Below are 25,996 nucleotides of genomic sequence, written 5' to 3'. Positions count from 1 at the left end.
GGCTGTATGACTAGCTACTGATTACTGCTGTTTTGCATACTGTGAGCATCCTGATTGATCAGTTTTGGAGTGAGATGTCTCTAGATAACAAAAAAGCATGTGAAGTTTGTCACACCTTTAGACATTATTCAGTAGTTGTCATAGTTATCTTTTAATTATATAGAAGCTATGAAATTTGTTTCCCACAGATATGTTTTTCCAGTAGTATCTTGGTGAAAATCACTTGCCCTTATATGTCGCACAAAAACATGTTAGATCACTCTTTCCAATCAAAGTAAGTGGTTCTTCACCTGCACCACAGGCAGAAGTCTGATTTGGGCATCAAGGGTTTTCATAGAATCCAGCAAACTAAGGCTTCTTTTCCTCTTCAGGGCTGAACGTTTCTGAGCATGGAGGTTAACAGTTCCAGTGGCTTTTCCGCACAGACACAGTTTGACACTGGACTCTTAAAACCAGGCTCAGCATGGTTTTTGGCATGCTTAACTAACATACTCAGGGCTACATAACCATTAGGTGGGAGGGTGTAACATTATTCGCTGACTGGTTCTACGTTTCATACTTTTACTTTTAAGCCTTTGATTTTATGGGGTAATTGACCCATGTTGTGTCCTCAGTAAAATATAGTCTATAAGCTAAAACAGCATCAATATTTATACACAGGTATTTAAATTGGGTAAAGAGATAAACAAAAGTTTTGCCAGCACAGTTCCATGATCTAGTGACAGTGTCTGAGTATCAGTATAACCAAGCTTTAAAAGTCAAACATGCTTTTTTTTACACCAGGGGTCGGCAACCCAAATATTAAGAAGAGCCATTCTGTGCTTTCAACAAAAATCAAAGTCTTGGGAGTCTCCACATTTATGTCCATTTTACCTTTTGGCTGTAACTATGTCTCTGTATGTGCTGATGTACTAGTATAGGCTAAAATTATGTAAACAAAAGCGCAGACTTTGTTCTGTTTCACGATTTAGCTCATCTATAGCCGTATTTCTCACATCTCCACCAGGAAACTTTCCCACAAAAGTGAAATAATTTCCTAAATAAAAAATTGATTTTTTACGAGGCTGAGGTCAGCTTTTCATTCGCCAGCTTATTGTTCCACCTTAAATTGTGCAGCAGTTTCATTCTGGTACCTCAGGCACCATTTAAGGTGGAACGGGAGAATTCAAACAAGAAGCTGGCGAATGAGAAGCCGATTTCAGCTTTGTGACTGTTCAGTGTTTGACAGTTTCTATATGCAGATTAAACATAATGGCAAACCAGCTGGAGTGATTATAAATGCTAATAAGTCCATTCATCTACAAATTATCAATGTTTGTCTTAAATATTTCTCTTTTTCCTTTTTGTTAGCTGCTAGCCAGGCAAGGCTGTTGGCTGTGTTGCTGGAACCAGATATTAACTACATTATCTCCAGTGTTTAAGTTTAGTGTTAAGTTTAGTGTTAAAATTGCGTTGAACGATCAGCAGAGCTTTATTTTAATGCAAAGGAGGGTTGTTTTATTTTTACCTAAAATCTGATTCTGCTGTGGATCCACAAAAGGGCAGTAAAAGATCCGTATGTGGCACATGTTTCTGACCCGTTCTGCACTGCGCTTTGCTGTAGCCATTGATGTGTTCTCCAGTACCACCCAATACAACTGCTTGCCTAGTTCCTTTTATTCAGATAACTAGTGTGAGCAGTGGTGATCAGCATAAAAAATCAATGCTCAGAAAAGGCCTTTCATCGCAGAAGAGCAAACAACAGGGTAAAACCCTTCATACAAAGATTGAATGAATATTTTATTTGCTTTAGACTCTTCACAGTTGTCTTTCAGCAAGCATGGGGAAAAATACTGAGTTTAAAAAAAGTAAAATATGCTCCCTTTAAATATAGAATGACAGCATTGTTTATCAGATTATGCATTTTCTCCACATGCCTTCATACATAACGTTTGCGTAGGTTTCAGAGTCTGAGGGTGAGCCTAGTTCTTCCGCAGTTAACCGAACACTTAAATAGAAAAATGTAAGAACTTGGAGCTTAGCAAGAGTGAGTGAGGGAAAGGAAGAGACCTGTGTTTGTAATTATAAAGAGTTGTGTGATTATGAAAAAGCCACAGTGGCTAAAAATGAATCATTGTGTAGCTTCTGAATAATGCAACAGGAGTTGGCTTTGAGAATAGAGGAGGTGTTTCTGGGTAGAAAGTTCAGCTCGCACATCTGTGCTTTATGGAAATCCAGACCCTGAATGCAGGGGAACATGCAAATTGTGCCAGAACTCGCAGCAATAAAGAGGAATATTTCAGAAAACTTTTCAAACCTTTTATTTGTGTGCTCTTTGAGGTGTAGGCTGAAATTGAATGTGCTACAGAGATGCCATAGCGCTATCTGGGTTGACAGCCATTTATCTTATCCTTGTATGCTTAGGTTGACATTGTTCACGCTTACGTGAATAGTAACCTTTTAGAAATTCTTATAACTGCAGGTTCACATCCACTTCACTTCAATCTGTGGTAGCCGAGGTACATCAGAAAGGCGTAAAGTTAGGTTTAGTAGGAGTGTATGAAATATTTTTCACAGATAAATGGGAAAATTGAATCGTTTGGGCTGATATTAGAATGACAGCCAATATATTTAGTTGATTTGCACACTTACTGATGCACATGCAGCCACTAGTGGTGAACATTTCTAGCCTCATTTAAATTGAGTGTTGCTCCACCCACAAGAGACAGAGGTTTATTCCACATCCTTGTATAAACTCATATAAATGATGCTAAGTTCACACTGCCAGGTAAAGAGTGATTCAAATCCATTCTTTTTTCATCCATTTGTTTTTTTCATTGACAGTGTGAACTATAAAATCACATTGTATCTGACCATTTAAATTCCAGTTTTGTCCACTTTTATATACATCTTTCATTTCCTTATTTATTTCATTAATTATATATATATTTTAAATCCTTATTTTATCTTAAGTTACTATATTGTTCTAATTTTAATGGTTTAAATTTACTATGATTAGTATTACTTTCTAGCACTTTCTAGCACTCTCTGAATTGGCTCGGCTGCATTGTAAATGATGGTCTCCCTTAATGTATTCCAAGTCTAAACAAGGGTTTATTGATTGATAGATTAATTGATATGTGGAACTTATGATATGTGGAAATACGTATCTGACACGTGGCAATTTGACCTCTGTCTAAACAGTTCAAATTGGAATTAATTTGCTTTCAAGTCAATTCTCAACTTAATTTCACACTCAGCGTTATCAAAATGCATGTTACTATGGTTATGCTTCACATTGTAGAGCACTGCTATACTGCATGGAACGTCTTGCAATGAGGGCGCTGAGAAACATACAGCTCTTTACAAGTATATTTAATGTAATACTGAATAACTTAATGAATAACTTTCAGCATGTTCATTGCGTTTGGTATCAGCTTACTGACTCTCTGACTGACGATGCTGGCTTGTGTACTTTATTTAAACAAATGGTTTCTAATTTTTGGATGCATCTCATCCGATGTGCTGTGGCCTTAAAAGACACCCAATGTTGGATTCACTTACCTGTTAAGACCGCCTGTTCAACAAAATAATTTGCCTAAAATAATTAAAATAATTACAATAATTGGCACATTTAATTTAGTTAACTTAGTAATTTAGTGTCATTGCAATGTAAATTGAATCCATGATCAATTTATATTGAGAATGTTTAGTGTTAAATCAACTGGTTGATATATACCATACCATACCAATAAATATACCATACCAATCAACTGGTATACATTACCAGTTATTGAAATCAGTATATGCAATAATATTAATTATTGATTAGCATTATTGGCCCAGAATTTTTACATTGTTGCGTCCCTATTCATCAGATTCTACACTTTTTATATATGTCACTCTAGATAAAGTCCAGTCCAATTTGGCATCTACTCTACCATCCACTTGTATAAAATACAAAGCTTCACCTGCTCTCGAGAGACCTTCTCTTTACCTTCATAATGCCCCTTGACCCCTGTTCTGCACAGGGACCTATTAGACAAGGCCAAGTTGAAGGCGTGCCTTCATAGACACTTACTGTTTTGTCCTTTGTGTCTGAATTTATAGCAACAGAACGGAAAAGAAATGGATGAGGGCATTGCTGATCGTAAACAATATACTGCCAATCAAGTACTAAAACTCCATTTGCATTCGGAAATTAAATTGTATGATCCTCTTATGTCTGTCCCAAATGCCCGGTACACTGAATGTCAATTGCATTGTACCAAAACCAATGAATCTACCATAAAAATCTAATAGCATGAAACTCAATTTATTTTTGAAACAGGAAAGGTCAGCACAGTACAGAGGCAGTAGTTAATGCCCAGGGAAATATCCTGACACTCCAGAGAAGTCAATATAAAGGAGTGACTTATAGCTGGGTTAATACACAGTATCTAGCAAATAACCTTACGAACCTTATGGACGAAGCTCGAGTTAAACTGTGAATATCTAGCTGTGTTATTAACTCTTAGACGTTACTGTTGTTTTGGCATGCCGTTCAAATGCATTTATGGAATAATTTGGTAAAATACATAGTTACATACAGTAATGTGCAAAAATCAGAGACCGCCTCCATTTAATTCCTTCCAAGTTCATTTTTCAGCAGCAGAAAGCAAGTTTCAACAACCAAACCTAATATCAAGGCATTTAGTGTGTCTACCACACAGTTTCCATTCTTTTCAGGAGACTTGCTATTAGATGTTCAAAGAAATCTGCAGGAATGTTTTTTCCACACCTCCAGTTTAGTCTCAGACGTTGGTTGCCTTTTCTGCTTTTCACATTCAGTGATGTGGAGGTCTGTTCTGTATGATTGTCAGATATTCTTCTTTTTTGTCTATTCTCTTTTTTTTTAGCGAGGCTTCTTGACACCTACACGTTCTTTCAGACCCACATTGCTGAATAGTCTTCTTAAAGTCGACAGATGGGCAGAAGCACCTGTGGATTTTTTCAGATGTGAAGCAGCTTGATTTTCTCTTAAAGATGAAGTACTGTTTATCTGATGGGGACATTTCTGGTGGTCTAATGGTTGTTAGTAGCAATTTTTCACTGTCTGTTTTATCTTTTTTCTAAGTTTTGGAAACTGCAAAATGATTTTTTTTCCACTTATTTTCGTTTAGCTGTTACCCTCTTTGTGCAGACTATCTTATCTAATTCGCTGAAGCATCTCCTGAAAAATGAATAACTTGCTTTTAATCATTGACTTTTGCGCAGTACTCTACATAATGAGATTTACATTGTAGTTTATATTTTTTATCAACAAGTTCAAATCTGCAAAACAATGTTGAATGCCAAATTACATTTTAATCAAATTTAAATTGTTATAGAGTATCTCCTCTTCTGCTTACAAACACAAGTGTGGTATATATCGGAGGTTTAGAATCTGCACTTTCCATAGACATTCTGCACTTGTTTCAGGAAGCAATGTGCGAGAAATAATTCACATCAAATTACAGCTTGCTTTTCTTGTAGCTAATAATAACAGTGACTTTTAAGGGGTAAGATCACTGGGTCTCATTCACCAGTCGTTCTTAAGAAGAAATTTTATCTTAAAATCCTTGCACATTTTTCAAAAAGATTTGGGATTTGTTCTTAGGTAAGAACAGAATCTACACAGGAGCACAAGCATGCAAACAGTTGTGCGTTTAAGAACACGTAATGAATCTGACTTAGACTTTTTCTTAGGACCTTGCCCATCTTCGTTTGCCCTCCAGACGAAGGGGTAGAGTTGGAGCCATTCTGAATGTCAGAGACTGGCACTTGTGTCTCTGAAGGGGACTGAAAGTTTACAAGAGCTGCTCCTGTCCCAAGCGGCTGAGTATGAAGTACATCAGAGCGAATATGAATTCTTTCTGGTGTAATGGTTTGGCAGGAAGAGATGCTTGGCCCCCGGACCCATTTCTCTCCCATCCCCTTTCTCTTTCGTTTGCTACCCTGTCACCTGTTCTTTTTATGTTTGCCTGCAAGTGACCAATATGGCAGCTTCTATTGTGCCATTTCCTATGCAGACCCACAGAACAAAGAAATGTTAAAAGAAAGAGAATAAACCTTTCGTTGAAATATTTCACCCTTTAGAAGATAAAGTCAGTGTATACTAAAGGCCAAAATGTGTGAAATTTATCCTGTGTTAGGGTATTTGATCTGAATAATTCAGCTTTTCATGCTGCAGTTGTTTCATTTGGATTATTTCCAGCTGGAATTTTGAACTACCGCATACAACGTGCATAAAGAACTATGTTTTCAGTTCTTTCCCATTCTGTGACGCTGTCGCTCTGTTCTGTAGAGAAATGTAATCTGATTTGCTCTTTCTCTCTCTGTTATTCTTGCCGTCTCTCTCTGCCCTCCTCTTTTCATCCCCTTTTCACTCTCTCTTTTCCCGTCTCTCTGTTTGTCTTCATTTCTCTTTCTGTTTCACTCACTTTCTTTCTCTTTTTTCTCCCTGTTTCTCTATCTCTATATTTCTCTTTATCTCACTCTATCACTTTCTTCAGGTCAGAACTGTTCAGGTCTCCATTCGTGTGGTCAGTGTTTGGAGCAGCCGGCCTGTGGCTGGTGTGGAGACCCAAGTGACACTGGTCAGGGACGCTGTGTTGAGGGTTCCTATCGTGGGCCAGTGAAGACACTGAACAAGCAGAATCACATGATGATCTTGGACACAAGCCTGTGCCCAATAGAAAGAAGACATAAATGGGACTTTATACAGTGTCCAGGTGTGCATGCTGGGCATATTTGTTTACTAAAACTTTTATTTAAATAAAGCATGTTTAATATACACAGAATACATAATTATCTTAGATTTTTTATAGAAGTTTTTAATTGAGCGTGTGACGTAGAATCAGCAGCTGATATTGAGTCTCATGTTAAGCTGAATAGCCACATCTAAGAAACTTCTGTCTCCTCTGTGTTTCAGTGTGTCAGTGTAATGGACACAGTACCTGTGTGAACGGAAGCTTGTGTGTACAGTGTTTGAACTTCACTACAGGACAGAAGTGCCAAACCTGCCTACCTGGGTACTATGGTGACCCCACCAATGGAGGAACATGCCGAGGTACGAACTGTGAATGTGTAGATACTGACAGTACCATTGTGAGTTTGATTTTTTCTGTTTTTGGTTTTCTCTTGTGATATTTCCAGATATTTGGATCATTTTTACTGTAAGAACATCTACAGTAACACTGTATACTTTGCGTTCTTTTATTTGCTTAACATATTCACAGACAACAAGAAAAAAATGGGTTAAAAACACAACAACAAATGAACAAGACACACTTTCTCACTCACATTCTCCACAGGGGATGCTATGATTTCTCAAATAGTTTTCTGAGCATTGTAATGAAAGATATGGAACTGGGATAAACCCGCATCAGCAGGATCTCACAATCAGTTTCTGTTTATTTTTGCGAGTGTTTAAAGCAGGAGTGTCAAACTCCACCACTAAAAGAGCCATATTAAAACATGTCAGCAAATCCTTGGGTTAGCTGTGTTTTTATTTCATTTTTACTTTACTCTAACATTTTGCCATGAGCTGAATGAGCCATTGTTTATTCAAAATATGCCAAAACTGCAATAGCAAAATAGGTGTTGAATACTTTTAACAATATACTAAATAAAAACAAATTGTTTTAGGTAGTTTTTTTAAAAACTGCCTATTTGCTTGAACTAGATGCCAGGCGTCTTTTCATTTTGTGTAACCACTGGCCCATAGATTGTTGCTGGGGGAAGGGGAACGTATACTATGTTGCAATGCATGCTGGGGACTGTAGTGCCAGGCTCAAGGGCTAATAAGAATAGAAAATTAAAATAAATTCATGGGAGGAATAAGATGGCATCACGGGCCTGACTTGGCCTGCAGGCCTTGTGTTTGACACATGGGTTTTAAGGTTAGTAAAAGGCCTAAAACACACCCTACCTAAGTATATGAACGCAAGAGCATATTCTGTCCAGCTGCCATTGAATGACAGCAGTTGTTCACTGGTAGGAGACACATTTACTCTTCAGCTAGACTGAGGTAAGGCAGAAAAAGCAGCAGTGATGTTCCACATCAGGGAATCTGAGTTCTTGTTTTAATATTACTGGTTCCCACAGTCAACCAGTTAACCTACAAACCTTCACTGACAGGTGGAGGCTGAGCGCCATGCGTGCCATAATGTTCATAGAAGCACAGCAGGGTTTCTGCAGAGAATAGCTTTCACTAAAAGAACGTCAACTATGAACATTATTCAGTTGGTGTGAGGAGGTATTGCACAAGAGCCTTCAAGGTTAGTAGATAGTGCTTCACCTTGCAAGTAGGGCTGGGTGATAAAACAATAATGATGATTATCATAATATAACTTTCTCTGAGAGAAGTATAAGAAATGTTTGATAAGTGATCAATATAATAGAGCATTCTCACACTTCTAAATAATCTGTTTTGTTTCTTAAATTATGAATGTGTCACGGTTGGCTCCTCCCACTACTCCACGTGCCCCTTTGTTTTGGTTTTGGTTTGGTCCAGTCCCCCGTTTCATGTCTCCGCCCATGATTGTTTTCACCTGTTTCCTGCCTGTCCCTCATTTACCCTTTGTTATTTAAGCCCTGTGTTCGCTGGTCGTGGTTTGCTGTTGTTTGAATCTCTGTCTATGTTGTAGGTTGTACTGGTGCTGTTTAATTCTGGTTTATGTCATGTCTGTCTCCCGATCTCTTCGTGTTGGATATATGACTTTGGACTGTTTTGACCACGACCCTGGATTTGCCCAGAATAAAAGTCGCATGCGTCCGCCTCATCGCTCCATGTTACAGAATGTTATAACAATTGAGGCCGTGCTCTTCCAGCTGGTAAAAACAGCCAACCAGAAACGTTCTCCCTCTATCTCATGACAGATTTGCGAAATGTTCCACTGTTTGGTAGTGTTTCTCATGTTCTGACCATAAAGGATAGTTTAAAACACCACTCAGGATCGAAAATCAGCCTTCAAACTCGCAAGAAATAATAATTCGACATTTATTGCGATATCTTATCGATATCGAATGATATTATTATTATTTTTTTTGTGATTTATATTTTTGCCCATATTTCCCAGCCCTCCTTGCAGAAGAACAATGATTGAAGCATACTGCTAAGGCATCTCTGGAGTTCGTCATGGCCAGAAATGGTCTTCTGTCTTGCTGCTCATTGTTTTCTGCTGTTAGTGTGTTTTGAGTCTGTGGACTTTTTTCTCCTTTTCTAAGTACAGATAGAGATTTTGTTGAAGTATTTCTTTAAGAAGTGTGCAAACCTCGACATGGCTCTTCATCACTGTGGCTTTTCTACTCTTAGAGATGAGAAGCAGAGAGGGGAAGATGATGAAGAGAGTGGAGAGAGTGCGCAAGCACGGGTGATGAGGAGAATGATGCAGAGAGTGAGGGGAAGAGATGGAGAGAGAGCGAGAGACCGAGAGAGACAGAGATGATGAGAGTGATGTAATGACCTCACTCTCTGTTGGGCTGATGTGCATTTTCTCCACATTCTGGATGACATTAAATCACTCTTAATCATGTTCTTATTTGACTGCCCCCCACTAAATCAGCAACAGAGAGCATAGCACATACTTGATGGATGTGAACATCTACATAACGATATACTTGTATATTCTTCTCTTTCTCTCTTTCCTCCACCGCTCAGTTTAACACCTATGTGAGGGGGGTTTAATATATTACGTGCTGGTGTAGTTGCTTGCTTGTGTTTAACACTCTGATTGCAGCGGCTGGCGATTCTGCAGTGTCATTTGTCAGCGTTAGCAGAGATTTACCTCCACTCATACCATAATGCTTTAAAAGCCACTGATCTGTGAGAGAGAGATGGAGAATGGTCCTCTTTTATAAGGCATCGAGAAGGTGGGGAAGATATCTCTGATCTCTGCCTCAGTGTGTGTGTGTGTGTGTGTGTGTATGTATATATATATATATATATATATATATATATATATATATATATATATATATATATATATATATATGTGTGTGTGTGTGTGTGTGTGTGTGTGTGTGTGTGTGTGTGTGTGTGTGTGTGTGTGTTTATTCGTACGTATGTGTGTGAGTGAAGTGTCTGAGGGATGGCCCATCAAAGAGAGATCATGGTAAAATATGACGCTCAGCTGGCTGCCCTTGAAAACTGAGAGACAGAGGGAAAATGGAGTTTAGGGAAGATAGAGGACAGATGTCCTCTAGAAGGGGCCTCCTCTATTTGAAAGAGAATAAGAGACAGATTTTACACTGACCATGTTGGACAGGTCCATGTGTCGTGCGTGGACGGGAGCTCTAAACTCATCATTTTGGGTGACCTTGGGTGAGCTCTTTCCAGCTGAAATCCAGCCAGATCTTTACACGTACACACAGGGTTGTTTTTGTAAAACCCAGTCCAAGAAAGCTGGGGCCAATAAAAACAGAAAGCAAGTTAAATACAGCAGTAAAGTCTGTTTGACCTGTATTAAATTGAAAACAGCACAAACATATGGTATTTGATGTTTCACCTTATGAACCTTGTTGTTATTTTGTAAGTATATGCTAATTCTAAGTATGATGCCTGCAACACGTTCCAAAAACATTGGTACAAGAGCATGTTTACCACTGTGTTACATCCCATTTCCTTTTAACAGCACTTTAAACCATTTCAGGACTGAAGAAATGAGGTTAATCAATTTTGAAAGTGTAATTTTTGGCTTACATCAGTTATCCAAGTCTTTTGTTGTGCAAGTGCCATCGTTGTTGTATTTTGCACTTCATAATGTGTCAGATATTTTCAATAACAGACAAGCATGCCAGTCTGGCACCTGCACTCTCTGATGAAAAGAATGTGCATCAATCTTTTTCAGATGAGCTTGAGTCCGGGGAAGTCAGCAGGGTTTCTGGATGTTGTTGATGCTGTTGCGCTATCACTTCCAGTGTGCATAGTACAGTTTTAAAGTGCAGCTGGCATTTGTGGAAACGGTGTTTATTGACAGAGGTTTGTCAAAGAAGTCCAGAGCTTATGTAGTGATTTCCATCACAGAAACATCCTAGTTGTGAATGCAGTGTCGTTTGAGGGACTGAAGGTCATGGGCATTCACTTAAGATTTTTCCTGATTCCCTGAATCTTTTTTTGCACTATAGGGGGCGAAATATCTAAAATGCTTGCACACGGCCATGAGGAACGTTGCTCTTAAACAGTTGAATTATTTTGTCAATGCAATTTTTGTCCTGACCCATCATCGTTAACCATGACCTCAATTGCCAGATTTGGTCCTTCATTTAAAAAAAAACCAAACAAACAAAAAAAACTGGTAAAGTTTTTTGTTAAAAAGCACTTGAAGTCAGCAGGGCTGCTTTTGAGTGCTGATAAGTTATTTCTTTACAGGGTCAGGACATTTTTGTCTTAAAATGTACAAAAACAAACACAAATACACAGATGCAGATACACAGATCTCTCTTTCCCTTGTGATACATTTTTTTAGCAAATGCTCAAAGCTGAACTGCCTAACAGCTACACAGTGGGTCCACCTGTCAATTCTTGAGCTTTGAGTAAGACTCAAGCTGGCAGTTTTGTGCTACTCTGGTCCACTGACATTTCTTTTAGGGTGAACAGACAGACAGAATGTATGAGGGCAGAGTAAATGGGGTACAGTATACTTACTGTAAGTTGAGGTAGCATTTTGAAGATTATCTTCCTTGTTTTTTAAAGATAAGTAATTTAAGGGGAATTTATAAAAGCCTCACGATGCTGTAGCATACAAACTATGACAGGCATGACAGGGAGTCAAGGTTCCTTTAGACCAGGGGTCGCAACCCAAATGTTAAGAAGAGCCATTTTGTCCTTTCAATAAAAATCAAACCATGTCGAGAGCCACAAAATTTTATATCCATTTTAACATCTTGGCTTTGAATATGTCTCGGTATGTGCTAATGTACTAGCACAGGCTAAAAGTATAAACAAAAAAAGCAGACTTAGTTTGCTCTGCTTTAAGCTTTAGCTCAGCTATAGCTGCTTTTCGTGCATCTCCAGCAGGAAACGTTTCCTCAAACGTGGAGTTGTTTAATGTAAAGTGTCTCTCATGGTTCAAGCTTTTACGATGCTGAAGTTGCTTCTTATTCTCCAGTTTCTTGTTCTCGATTTTTCCATTCCATCTTAAATGGTTCCTGAGGTGCCAGAATGGAACTGCAGCACCATTTATGGTGGAATGGGAAAATTCAAATGAGAAGCAGACTTCAGCTTCAATATTTGGTGAAGCCCAGGATGTTATTCTTATTATTCTCATACGAATTGATGTTTTCAGTGCTTCCATGTCACTGCTGTGCTGAGATTGGTCTGCTGTAGAGGGGGCTAGAGAGGGGATGATGAATTCAGCATCAACAGATTGGCTATAGTCAGTAAGAGTAAGCCTACAAAGTACATGTATATAGAAGTTGTTTCTGGTACAGGTACGATATAGATGCACTTAGTGTAGATTTAGGATCTGAAATGGGGGGTTAGCAAGAAAGCCTGAGGGTCTGAAACATATATGGGAGGGATCGGGAGATGGAAAAGCTGTGACAGTACTAAAAGAATGAGTTACAAATCTCTACTTCTCTTCTCTCTTCTCCTCTCAAGACTATTTTTGTGCCTTCCACATCTCCTCTAGTCACCCTGTTGTGAAGGCTGTTCTGCAGAGTGTAATTAAAATGTTTATCGCTCTGGATGTAGCATGCTGTGTTATCCTTGCAAATTCTATTATGCTGCCATGAAGAGTGGCTGTTAGATTGGTGTTTGTGTGTCTGTTGCTACTGTCTAGAGTGTGTCAGAGGGGTGCAGGTGAGGGTACGTCCACTCACTGCCCACTTTATTTGGTTGTATATACCTTGTATCTACACTCATTGTCCATTTGATCAGCTCCACTTACAATAGAGGTGCACTGTGTAGTTATACAATTACAGACTGTAGTCCATCTGTTTCTCTGCATACTTTGTTGCCCCCTTTTACCCAGCTGTTCAATTAGCAGCCCACTACAGGACCACCGCTGAGCACATATTATTTGTGTAGTGAGCCATTGTTATTGACAAGGTAGTGACATGTTAGTGAGGGCTGCTGGCATGAGTGGAGCGGACACAGTTTTAAACACTGTACACTTACTGTCCACTCTTCTTTGTTGGTCCACCTTGTAGATGTAAAGGTAGTGATGATAGCTCATCTGTTGCTGCACAGTTTGTGTTAGTTATCCTCTATTCCGTCATCGGTCATCAGTTTCTGGCCACAGGACACTGTTGTCTGGATGTTTTTGGTTGGTGGACACTGAGCTGCAGCACTGCTGTGTGTGAACCATCAGCTCTTCACTACCATGATAGTGTCAAAGCAGTGCTGAGATTGACCTACCACCCTAATAATACTTGCTCTGTGGTACTTTGGAGGTCCTGACCAATGATGGACAGGGTGAAACAGGGTTTGTCTTGAAAATCCTGGAAATTGAATATAGTAATTTTAGTTTCCAGATCTGGATAAGTGCTGGAAAAGCCATGGGATTTCGTGGACTTCCCGATGCACAGACTGACTTTACCAATATTTAAATGCTTGAATATTTAATAACTCAAATCTTAGCTAGCTAGGGTGTAACATTCAGAACGTGTGCGTTGCAAATGTTGTGGAACACGTTTGGTTAGTCTTGCATGACTAGCTTCTTCACTGCAAGTCACATCACTCAATCTGCACCATGACTGCTAAACAAATATTAAGTGGTGCAACTAAGTTCCTCAGTAAGGAACAATGAGCTAACTGCTGAGCTCTCACTGCTTTTAGCCACATTTTTGTGTCAGCCGTAAAGGGATAATGGGTCAGCAATAAAATAAAGCTCAGCTGACACAGTTTTAACAATAAATGGTCTTAAATGCTGGAATTAATGTAGCCTATATCTGCTAATTCACTGACATTTAACCCTGAAGGTTGGTGTACAGACTGCCACCATAGCAGATGCAGACAACAGTCTTGTCTAAATAGTAGCTACTAAAATGGCAAAGTGAAAGATTTAAGACAAACATGGATTATTTGGGGATGAATGGACTTCTTTGTGTTTATAATCACTCCAGCTGGTTTCCTGATATGTTTAATCTCCAGTGAGAAACTCCAGCCCTGCAAAGTCCCGGAGATGAAGTCAGCTTCTCGTTCACCAGCTTTTACATTTTCCCGTTCCACCTTAAATGGTGCAGCAGTTATATTGAACAAGAACTGATTAATGAGAAGTGGCTTCAGCCTTGTGGAAAGTCCAACGATGAGAGACATTTTGAAAATATTTTACTTTCATGGAAGTTTACTGCCTGGAGATGTGAGAAAAGTGACTATAGTTGAGCCAAAGCTTAAAACAAAGCAAAGTAAGTCTGAGTTTTCGTTTATATTTTTAGCCTGTACTAGTACATTAGCACATGCTCAGACATATTTGTTGCCAACATGGTAAAATTGACATAAAATGTCATGACTCCCAAGATGGTTTGATCTTTGTTGAAAGAATAAAACGGCTTAACATTTGGGTTGCCGACCGCTGGATAACAGAAACCAACAAAACTGTTTCTAGGAAGCTCCACCCTCATCACTCCATTGTTTATATTATTTATGATTTTGGTCATTTCTGCTGATTGACTTTAAGAATTGTTATGTAACACTTTGAACCCTGCTACATAAAAATGACATAAAACATGTCATGGCAGATATCATAATCTGACATAAAATTATGTCTAATAACAATAACAGTGTTATGTTACCTTTACTGGTGACAGATGTCATAATGTTAGATGTCGAGGTAACTAACTTGAGTTCACAGCAAAAGTTAGAATGTGACAATCTATAATGACACCAAACATTATGCCATCTGTCAAGGCAATTAACTGTAATGGTAACATGACTCTGTTATATTAGTGAACAGCCTCTGCCATGACAACTCATGACAGCATATAACATCTGCCATGACATGATATAGAATATCAGTTTAACTAAAACCATTTGCTTGGAGATTTTGTATCAATAGCAGCCATAAAATGTTCATATTTGTCAGGCCACATTAGACATGAGTTCAGAAAGGCTACTGCGGAGTAGAAACAGCCTCATATGGCCTCTGCTCTGGGTGCCTGTGCCTGCGGGAAGGATGTGTGTACATGTGTGATGTTCTTTTCATGTTGAATTTTGTGTGAACTGTTGTACTTCTGGTGTGTGTGCATGCATGTGTGTGTGCCTGTGTGTGTATTGCTGTACCTGCTGCATGAGGACTGCAGCTGTAGTCTTCCCAGCAGCCCTAGCGCTGGTATTTCAGTCATATTGGCCCTACAGCAGTGCTATTCCTAGAGTCTGACTGGTCATCACCCACATACACACACACACACACACACACACACACACACACATACAAAATACCTCTCTCTTACCATCTGACCTGAATAAGTCATCCAGTGCTCCAGGTACAAAACACATACCTGCTTGTTCAGATTTGCCATAATAAATAAGGATGGACTTGTGAGTCTGGGAGAGCGAGAGTGAGGTGACACCAAAAGCCTTTCATTGGAGTCAAATTTGTTTTCTATATTTGAAACAGAACATTTTTTAATACTGACAGTAGTCATACTGCTTTGGTAATACTGCACTGGCAGTTAGTTCTGTGATATACATCCCCAGACAACACTTATTTTGATGGTTTTTTAATTTGAATTCTTTCATTTCCAAGAACAGAGACTTCCTGATGGGAGCACTGAAGGAAGTATAAAGTTTGTATTTCTCCACTAAACTCATTCATACGAAAAATTGACTTAACCCACATGATGTTCTCATTTTGGTGAAGTGAAATTGTCCAGTGAAAAGAAAGGTTCAGCATAACAGCACATCTACACAATTTATGTAACTGTGTAATCAGTGTAACCGATTAGCCAAAATGTTTGGTGTCCAAATTTGATTTCTTTGGTTTCGTACTGGAGTTATGAGGCTTACAATGCCAACAAACACTGGAGGTCAGAAGTCACCATTTTTTCCCATAAATATATCCCTCAAACTTTTTCAAACCTCCTTAAATTGCCTCCATCTCAACACTCATTCAAGAGGAATTCACCTTAGTTTTTCAAAGTGCGTGCATAGTCGATAGATGTCATTCATAGTGGTGATGAGAGTAACCAGAGGTCTGAAGAGTTAAAAGCCACTAAAAGCTCCCTCACAGAAAATTATTACATTAAATGATTGTTAATACACTGCCCGATGTCTGAAACACTGTTTTATGATAGTTTTGAGAAGCTTTTGGCCTAAAACACATTCTTTAAAATCCATTTATGGTAAAGAGGCACATGCAGGGCTTTACAAGGCATTAGATAGTCCCCAAAGAAAACTTATTTTTCATATTTACCTGTATTTTACCGTCATCTACATAAAACTCTACATAAAGACTCCTGGTTCCTATTAACACCATTGTAAAGAAATTTCTACAATTAACCATTTTATATCAAACCATTCTGAATTACTTTGTTCTGAATGATGCATTCAAAAAAATAAATCAGCCATTACTCTGAGGAAACAAGGCAATAATGAGAATTTCCATACACAAACACACCTTCTAAGCCGTTTCTCCTTCTGGGTCGTGGTGGGTGCTGGAGCCTATCCCAGCTGTCATCGGGTGAAAGGCAGGATACACCCTGGATAGGTCGCCAGTCCATCGCAGGGCAGACAGACAAATATACACATTCACACCTAGGGGCAATTTAGCATGTCCAGTTGGCCTGACTGCATGTCTTTGGACTGTGGGAGGAAACCCACGCAGACACCGTGCAAACTCCACACAGAAAGGACCCTGGTCGCCCAGCCGGGGACTCGAGCCAGGCCCACCTTGCTGTGATGCGACAGTGCTACCCACCTCGCCACCGTGCCACCCCAGCATTTCCACAGAGATATGAATTTCTTTCTGAATGTGTACACATGGTTGCACTGCAACTCTTAATGCATCCAACAATAAAGGCAGAATGTGGCGTCTTTATACAGTGATAGGAAACACAGAAGCACCCAGAAAGCTTCAGTTCCACATGCTGATCCATTTTACTATGATCATTGTGGACATGCGTGCTCACCAACTACTCTGGGGCACAAAATTGAATGAGTTAATGGAGACAAAACAAAGATTCACCAGTGAGAGTTTAGGTACGATACTGTTAATATAGATTAAATAACTAATTGGTTATTATGCCACAAAAAAGAAAATGGACTCTTTTTTAAATCTTTTGATCACCACTTCCTTCTCTACGTCATTAATGACTTGCATGGCAGGGATGCTGTAGATGTGCTCACAGTAGCCTGAACTGTGGATGGCTCTCCTCTCTCTCTGTTGCGCATTCATAATCTCTTTAACATGGCGTTTAGATGACAGACACCAAGGGCGCAGCCTGCACCTGTCTGCTTTACACTGTTCATCTGCAGTAAAGTGATTCTCTTTCTCTCTCACATGCACACACACACACTCTCTGACTCCAGTGGCTGTCTGGCCCACACTACCTCACACCCCGCAAAGCAACTCTGGCATCTAATCATGTTTTGCCAGTTCTGGTTTGTGTTCAACATGCTTCTATTGGGTTTAGGGTGATTGGAGTGTGTGTGAAGGTCATGCTCATTGGAAAGGCTCTATAAGTACCCTTATGGAACATCCTCAATGGGTTGTTCGTTTGTACATTGTGTGTGGTGTAACCTCCAGTTGATAGAAACAAGAGGCTAAAGTTCCTTCTACAGACAAAATGAGTGTTCTTTCAGGTAGTAGCCTGTATAGGGTTTTCTTTGTATTGAATTTATGCTATTCCCAAACACTGTATCTGTGTGTTTTAAACCTTTTATAATTACAGTACCTTAATTTCAAGCACAGATAAAGATTTCAGCTTTCTGCCAAGGTATTCATTTCATATAATCTTTTTGCCTCAAACCTGATCCCGGCTAGCCTTTTAGATAAGGTACTAATTAATAGGGTGGAGAGGCTAATTGGCTAATAAGGCCCAAAATGATTATTCATGTAACTCTACTGTGCACAATATTAGAACATATATATCCAAAAACTGCCAGACAAGGCAGTACACACAGCAATATATTTTCATCAGTTTAAATTACAAACTTGTACTACTTACAAACATAGAAGTGGTATTGATCATAAATTTAAAATGTTAAAATCCATTCACATTTTTTTTATTTCAGTGGCCTATGAGGGACTAATACAAAAAAAAGGAAAATGTAAAAGAAGATTATCATTTCTCTACACTTTGCAGGCCAAAAAAAAATGTGTCTCTTCTGCTTGTTTAATTGGACCCTGTAGATTTTACAGAGTACAGAACAAACTAACTTGGGGTAAATGCAGCATGGATATTTTATATATTAAACAGCTTGCAATAGAACATGTATTTAGTCATCTGTTCATATTCCCATAGCAACATCAGACAGATATTTCTCAAGATTCACCTGAAATCAAAGAATTCAAACCTATATTATTAACAAATAATGATTGGTTACTTACCTTAAAAGTCTGTATTAGTTTTTTCAATTTACATAAAAAATCACTCATTTGAAAACACGCCCAACTTAAACAGAATGTTTTACATGAAAAAAATGTTTTTACCCGATGTTTATTCAGGCCCACCGGGCTGCAGACCTCAAACAGTGTGTGTCCAAACATAAATTTACCCACTTGCTATGCTTTGTTTTGGTGTGATCATTATATTTAAAACATTGCTTTTTATTTGGTTTTAGGCAAAAAGAATTTTTACAGAATGATTTTTCAGCTTTTGAAATATATGCAAACTAGATAAAATGTTCTTCTTTAGCGGGACAACCGAGAGGAGATATTTTGAGGGGATTTATGTGAAGAGAGAGAGGAGATATGCAGAGGACTTTGGTAATTGTTTTATTGGGAAAACATCTTTGTTTTTCACTTTCAGTTACAGAGGTTTCTTCTTGTGTTTGTTTTTTTATGTGATTTTAGATGCGATTTCTGCACATTTTGTTGATGTGTAATAAAACAATGAGTCATGAGAAGCCATGCATTACTGCAATTTTCTCATGGGGAATGGTGCTCTTAGGCCCAACACAAAGTAGAGACCCCCCTTACCCTTTATAAAATCACAGTAACACACAGTCTCAAGTGATGTATTGCTTTTATAAAATGGTGGAAAGCAATTTCAGGAAAAAATATGATTATCTTAATCAGCATTAACAAGAATTCTGGCAGGAAATGTAGTTCTTTTAGCTGTATTAGGAGAAGAACATTCTGTCTCCTCTCTCTGTATATTGCAGTCATTTCATGAACTTATTCAATTTTAGTGTCATACAATAATGAACATATCATAACACAGCGCTGTTTAATACAAAAAAAAACTTTTAGTAAGTACTTTTTGGTGAGTTTTATACAGCACCAATCTATCAGCGCCCCTCTTCTTCTGCTGGGGCTGAATTTCAAATAACTGCCTGGTCACTACATAGTGCACTACATAGAAACTTAAATACTGGCTCCTGCACCCCAACAGTTCAGAATACAGCTAAAAAATAGTAATTTGAGATTCAGCCATGGCATATTTGACAAATATGGGCTATTTGGCCATTAAAACTTACATAGCACACTACTTAAGTAGTATGGAGCTGGGTTTGATGCTACTTCTTACTGAAACACAGACATTTAAAGCATGTAAGCCATTCAGGTGGCATTCTGTATGAAAGTGACTTTTGCAATGCCGTTTTACAGTTAATCATATCATAAGTACTTTAATTCAAGCCTGTGATATTAATGATGGAGTTGTTTGCTATCTTTTAGCCTGTTAGCTAGCTGACCAGCCCAGTTATAGCTAAGAAAATAAGTTGCCAGTCCCTCAGTTTAAACAAAAACTGGCTCCTACTTCATCAGTACACTCTGTGGTCCATGCGAGCAGCAAAGATTCCGTTAACAGCACAATGGTTTTCGTGATTTGGTGCAGTAATCCAGAATTCAGTTGTGGTGAGATGGTCATAGAGGTGTACTTATATCATGTATTATACAACGGCTACAGATGCGGCTCAGCCAATCAGATTTTAGGACCGGAAGTATACATTTTATAAATCCTCGAAATAAATGGAACAGTAGAAACTACACATTTTACGGTCCGCTTTAAATAAATCTGGGAGAAAATCTGTCCTAAATCAGTTCTACAATGAACCAGGCTTTATCTTTATGCATACATTGTTATACATTTACACTATATTGACAAAAGTATTTACTCAGCTGGCATCAAGATTCAACATTCAAGATTCAAGAGCTTTATTGTCATATGCACAGCAGAACAGGCAGTTACACTGTACAATGAAATTCTTACTTTGCTGTTCCTCCATTCACCAAATATAATCTTAAGAGAAAAAAAAAGAAAATATACAAATAACTCCCCTGTGACCCTGACGGAGAAGTGGCTTAGAAAATGGATGGATGGATGGACGAATAACTCTAAAAACAGTAATAAAAAGTAAAAGTAAAAATGTACAGTATCTGCCAAGTTGAAATAAAATTCAAGTTACATGTGCAAATGTGCAAATATGTAGAGCAGCTTGTCATAAAGTGCATCAAGTAACAGATGTAAACAGTTAACAGTAGTGTTCTGTGCAGGTAACAGATGTAAACAGCATTGTTCTAACAGCAGCAGTTCAGTGTAGGTAAGGTGCAGTTGTTGAGTGCAAGGTTATACCAGTTCAGACTGGGATGGGGAAGAGGTAGTAAGTGAGGTATTCACCAGCCTGCTGGCCTGTGAATAGAAACTGTTGGTCAGTCTTGTAGTCCTGGACTTCACACTCCTGTAACGTCTGCCTGAAGGTAGGAGTGTGAAGAGTCTGTGCTGGGGGTGAGCCCTGTCGCTGATGATGTTGTGGGCCCTCCTGATGACCCTGGCATGATACATGTCCTGTAATGAGGGGAAGGCTGCTCCTGGGATGGACTGGGCAGTTTTGATCACACGCTGCAGAGCCTTTCTGTCCTGAGCAGTGCAGTTTCCATACCAGACCGTGATGGAGCTGGTAAGAACACTCTCCATCGTACTCCTGTAGAAGGTGCTGAGAATTTTGGCTGGCATGCCAAATTTCCTCAGTCTTCTCAGAAAGTACAGTCGCTGCTGGGGCTTCCTGATGATGAGGTGTATGTTGTGAGACCAGGTGAGATCCTCACTGATGTGGATGCCGAGGAATTTGAAGGTTTTCACCCTCCCCACCTCAGTCTCACCTACATACAGGGGTGTGTGCAGCTCCCGCTTCCTCCTTGGATCAACAGTCATTTCCTTGGTCTTGTCTGCATTCAAGAAAAGATTGTTGTTATGACAGCAGGCCACCAGCTCAGCCACCTCCTTCCTGTATATTGTCTCGTCCCCCACCAGTGATCAGTCCAACGACTGTAGTATAATCAGCAACCTTGACGATGCTAGTGTTGTTCTGGGAGGCTACACAGTTATAAGTGAAGTGTGTGAACAGAAGGGGGCTCAGCACACAGCCCTGGGGGACCCCTGTGCACACTGTTCTTGTGCTGGATGTGCGGCTGCTGACTCTGACTGATTGGGGTCTATCTGTTAGAAAGTTCAGCACCCAGTTACAGAGGGTGGGTGTCAGTTCAAGTGTCAGGAGCTTTTCGGAGAGTTTGTGAGGGATGACTGTGTTAAATGCTGAGCTGTAGTCGATGAAGAGCATTCTGACATATGTGTCCTTGTGTGAAGGCCCTCACACACCTGTTCACACGCATATGAAATTGAGAGACATCCCATTCTTAATCCATAGGGTTTAATATGATGTCAGCCCACACTTTGCAGCTATAACAGCTTCAACTCTTCTGGGAAGGCTTTTCACAAGGGTTAGGAGTGTGTTTATGGGAATTTTTGATCATTCTTCCAGAAGCACAGGTTGAGGTCAGGCTTTATGGACCTTGCTTTGTGCACTGATGCGCAGTCATGTTGAAACAGCAAGGGGCCATCCTCAAACTGTTCCCACAAAGTTGGGAGCATGAAATTGTCCAAAATCTCTTGGTGCTGAAGCTTTAAGAGCTCCTTTCACTGGAACTAAGGGGCTGAGCCCAACTCCTGAAGAACAACCCCACACCATAATCCCCCCTCCACCAAACTTTACACTTGGCACAGTGCAGTCAGACAAGTAGCTTTCTCCTGGCAACCGTCAAACCCAGACTTGTTCATCGGATTGCCAGACGAAGAAGCGTGATTTGTCACTCCAGAGAACACGTCTCCACTGCTCTAGAGTCCAGTGGCAGCGCTTTACACCACTGCATTCGACTCTTTGCATTGCGCTTGGTGATGTAAGGCTTGGATGTAGCTGCTCGGCCATGGAAACTCATTCCATGAAGCTCTCTATGCTGTTCTTGAGCTGATCTGAAGGCCACATGAAGTTTTGAGGTCTGTAACAACTGACTCTGCAGAAAGTCTGCGACCTCTGCGCACTATGCCCCTCAGCATCTGCTGACATCGCTCTGTCATTTTACATAGCCTACCACTTCATGGCTGACTTGCTGTCATTCCCAATCGCTTCCACTTTGTTATAATCCCACTGACAGTTGAATGTGGAATATTTAGTAGTGAGGAAATCTCACGACTGGACTTGTTGAACAGGTGGCGTCCGATCACGGCACCACGCTGGAATTCACTGAGCTCCTGAGAGCGACCCATTCTTTCACTAATGTCTGTAGAAGCAGTCTGCAGGCCTAGGGGCTTGGTTTTATACACCTGTGGCCATGGAAGTGATTGGAATACCTGAATTCAGTGATTTGGATGGGTTCTCATGCCATTTATGGCTGAACTGTTCATAGATGTTAGGTGTTAGAATCACTGTTACTTTTTTATTTGTAGCAGAGATGTTTTATTTTGCTTGTATAAAACATGATCAACACTTTTATTTAGTAGAAACAAAATACCCCTTCACGTCTCTGATTCTGCTTTAAGTTCAGGTTTAATATGCCGAATTAACTGCGGATGAAGTGGTCAGATAAATCCTGTGAGATTTCATTTGACACTGTGAGAGCAAATTCAACACAGCTGATTTTACTGTGTGGTTACAGTTTTCCACACGCAGTTCTGAGATTCTTCTTGCAAACCCTCTGAGAGCGAGTGTGCTGGATTAATAACTGCTCTGCCACCTCTTTCTCCAGAGTCTCTAAATTCGCTCATTCACTGCTGGGTGCAAAAGATGGAATAAAGTGTCAATTAGTCTGCTAATGAGCTGGGAGGGCATGACCTGTTGGAGAACAGGGCACACAGGGTTCAGCTCATCAGAGAGACAGAGAAAGAGACTTTTTCTGCCGGGCTCAAACAGACTGTGAACGGTTTTCCCTTTTTACTTTGGACTGAAGTATAAAAGGATTTAAGAGAAGATGGAAATGCTAGGTTTTGCACTTTATAGTGTATGGCTTGAACACCATGAAAGAATTGTGAACAGATGTTTGTCTAACATTTGAAGTGGATATGTCACATGCCACATTGATGCTATAAAGTTTTGCATTTGAAGTAATTTTTGAGAAAATATTTTTTTGTTCATATATCAAGTAATTGGTTCAATTACAGTGAACTGATTAACAGTTAACTGACAAAAAATAACAGTCAGATTAATACTATTGGTTAATAAAGATTAACCTATAGTAATGGTTATTTATTTTATCTAATTCCAATAAAGAGCTATTCCTAATTGAATAGGTGGGTTTATCATTTAAGTTGTGGAATGTTTTGAATTTGTGCATAGAAGATCTAGTAGTCAACCTCACTGAAAAATGATGCTTGCAGCTGAAAACAGTGCAGCCTTTTTCAAATAGACAGTGTGGTCCAATGTAAAATGTGCTATGAATACTTTTCTCTGTTCTCTGAGAGAGTGTGATTCAAGGCAATGTGAGGAAATCATACAAGTGTACAACATAAAGAGAAGGATGTGGTGGACAGAGATGGCTTTCGAGAGCTACTGAGGTACACTGAGCCAAAGTGAGTCCATGTCTTGGCATTTATGGTCATTCTAACTCAGGCTAGTAATGAGTGGTAACTGTAACTTTCACTGTACATCACTGTAGATTTCAATCATTTTGTCTGCTTTATAGTTTTTGGTCATCTTGAGTTCATAGGTTTGCTTTATATCCATGCTTATGCCTGGTCTCACCTGTCAGTACTACATTCTGCAATCCATACTTGGTGCATTACATGGCCAGAGTTTAATTGTACACTTCTATAACTGAAGAACAGTTTGCACTGAAGTCCCTGTAGTAATAAACCTTAGTATGTAATAAGCCTGGGATTTTAAGGGCTTCTCTCCTAAGGGTTTGCACAGCTTTGTACACAGCTCAGCCAATCCGGTTTCAGAATTTGAAAGAAATTTTGGCAGGTTGCATCCTTGATTTTAAGCTTGTTGATCAAAAATTAATCACTGACTAATGATATTTGGGTATGGGTCAAAAGAATTTGACAATTTTTCATTTAACCCTTTCAAGTTGAGATTTATCATTTTATCAATTTCACTTTCATTTTGCCATATTATACATTATTCAGTGTATAGTTGAATTACATAGTAAGTTACACAATTAAGTAAACTTACAAATGATTTTATAATATCACATTTCACCACATTTTTGTTATTATGGATGACAACAGTGGTTTCTAATGGCTAAATAACTAGTGATGGACTGATCCACTTTTTTTCAATTCAGATCCAATTCCAATACACAACTGCTGATACCGATACAGATTCCGATACTAGAGCTTTTAACTTTAATATCATTATTGTTGGTATTGTATTTAAGGTGATTAATCTTCCATTCACTACGCTAATTCACTAAACTAAATCTAATTATAAATCTAAATGTAACTGCTGACACGTGATTGTTCAGTTCAGGTACAGCAGTCTCGGAAAGGAATGTTCTGGGTGGCAGATTACACGTTGGCGAAATCTGAAATTTTACACTACAGATAGTGGCTGGTCGTCAAGTATAATGAAGTTCTTCAACTTCCGTGTAGTCTCTCTGGCTTTTGGGTTGTCTGCTGGAAGTTTAGCACGTTTCTGGAAAGCAACCAAGAGTTGCTGCCTGGCGGTGTCATCCTGTTAACTAGCATGAACTCCTACTCTTTCACATGAAACCACTGCAGGTGCTTGATTAACTGGTTGTATTGTATGACGCAGCTGTACTTCCACCCTTCGGCACGCTGGCTTTACACACATTCCAAGTAGCCGTTTTGCTTTTTGCCTCTTCCAGATTAAAATATCTCCAAATAAACAACATGTTAGTCAAACCAACAGCTAATGTTATTTGCAGAATAACGTTGTTGTGGGTTCATGGTAAGATGTACAGTAGAATCTGGATTGGTGACGTTTCATGTTGCATTATGTTACGTTACGGCAGGTTCATGGTTCAGTGCAAGCTGTGACTGGAATACGGATCCGTAAGTGGATTGGTCCTGTAGGTCCAATGTCCGATGAGTAAATTATGTCAATATTGGTCCCAATACCAAGTTTGAATCGGATCAGTCTCAGCTCTATAAATAAGAAATCTGGAAAACAGTTTGAATGGCGCCTGTGCATGCATGTGCACACACACAGAGTCTCTTCTCAGTAGATGCATATCCTCTCGTTTCCCTGCATTTCTTTTTCCTTGAAATCTGGCTCTGTATGCGAGTATCTGATGTGTTGTGTCTCTTAAGTGCAGACGTACGATTCAGTCGGCTGAGAAATTGTAGTCTCCACGGGGGCCTGCACAACGAAGGAGAAATCAGATTTATATCAAAAGCCAGGCTCTGGGAGAGAGGCTGTTCACTTTGTCAGCACAAGGGCCATCCATGCGCTCTCTCTTTTCCTTTCTTCTTTCTCTCTAACAGGCTTGGCCTAATCACACAATGGAAAGAAGACAGTATTTTGCACTCAATTTAGAAGCCACTGTAGCCGTTAAGGAAAGTTAGGTATTGACAAATGCGAAAAGTACATAATGTTTCAGGAATGTACAGCCTGGCCATTCAGGTCCATTCAGATAGGTCCGAGTTTGACAACCTG

The 25,996-nt window shown here is 39.4% G+C and overlaps 1 protein-coding gene across 1 annotated transcript in view; it reads left to right on the top strand.

Moving 5' to 3' along the window:
* Positions 1-25,996, top strand: part of atrnl1a (attractin-like 1a) — a 383,555-nt gene that overhangs the window by 94,886 nt on the left and 262,673 nt on the right. The window contains exons 18-19 of the mRNA XM_037538727.1: positions 6,513-6,731; positions 6,932-7,069. Coding sequence (XP_037394624.1) covers positions 6,513-6,731; positions 6,932-7,069 — 357 coding nt within the window. The remainder of the gene's footprint in view (positions 1-6,512; positions 6,732-6,931; positions 7,070-25,996) is intronic.

The sequence above is a fragment of the Pygocentrus nattereri genome, chromosome 5 (genome assembly GCF_015220715.1).
Source record: "Pygocentrus nattereri isolate fPygNat1 chromosome 5, fPygNat1.pri, whole genome shotgun sequence".
NCBI lineage: Eukaryota > Metazoa > Chordata > Actinopteri > Characiformes > Serrasalmidae > Pygocentrus > Pygocentrus nattereri.
Note: the sequence above shows the minus strand (reverse complement) of the source record. Positions and strands in the feature narration are given on the sequence as shown.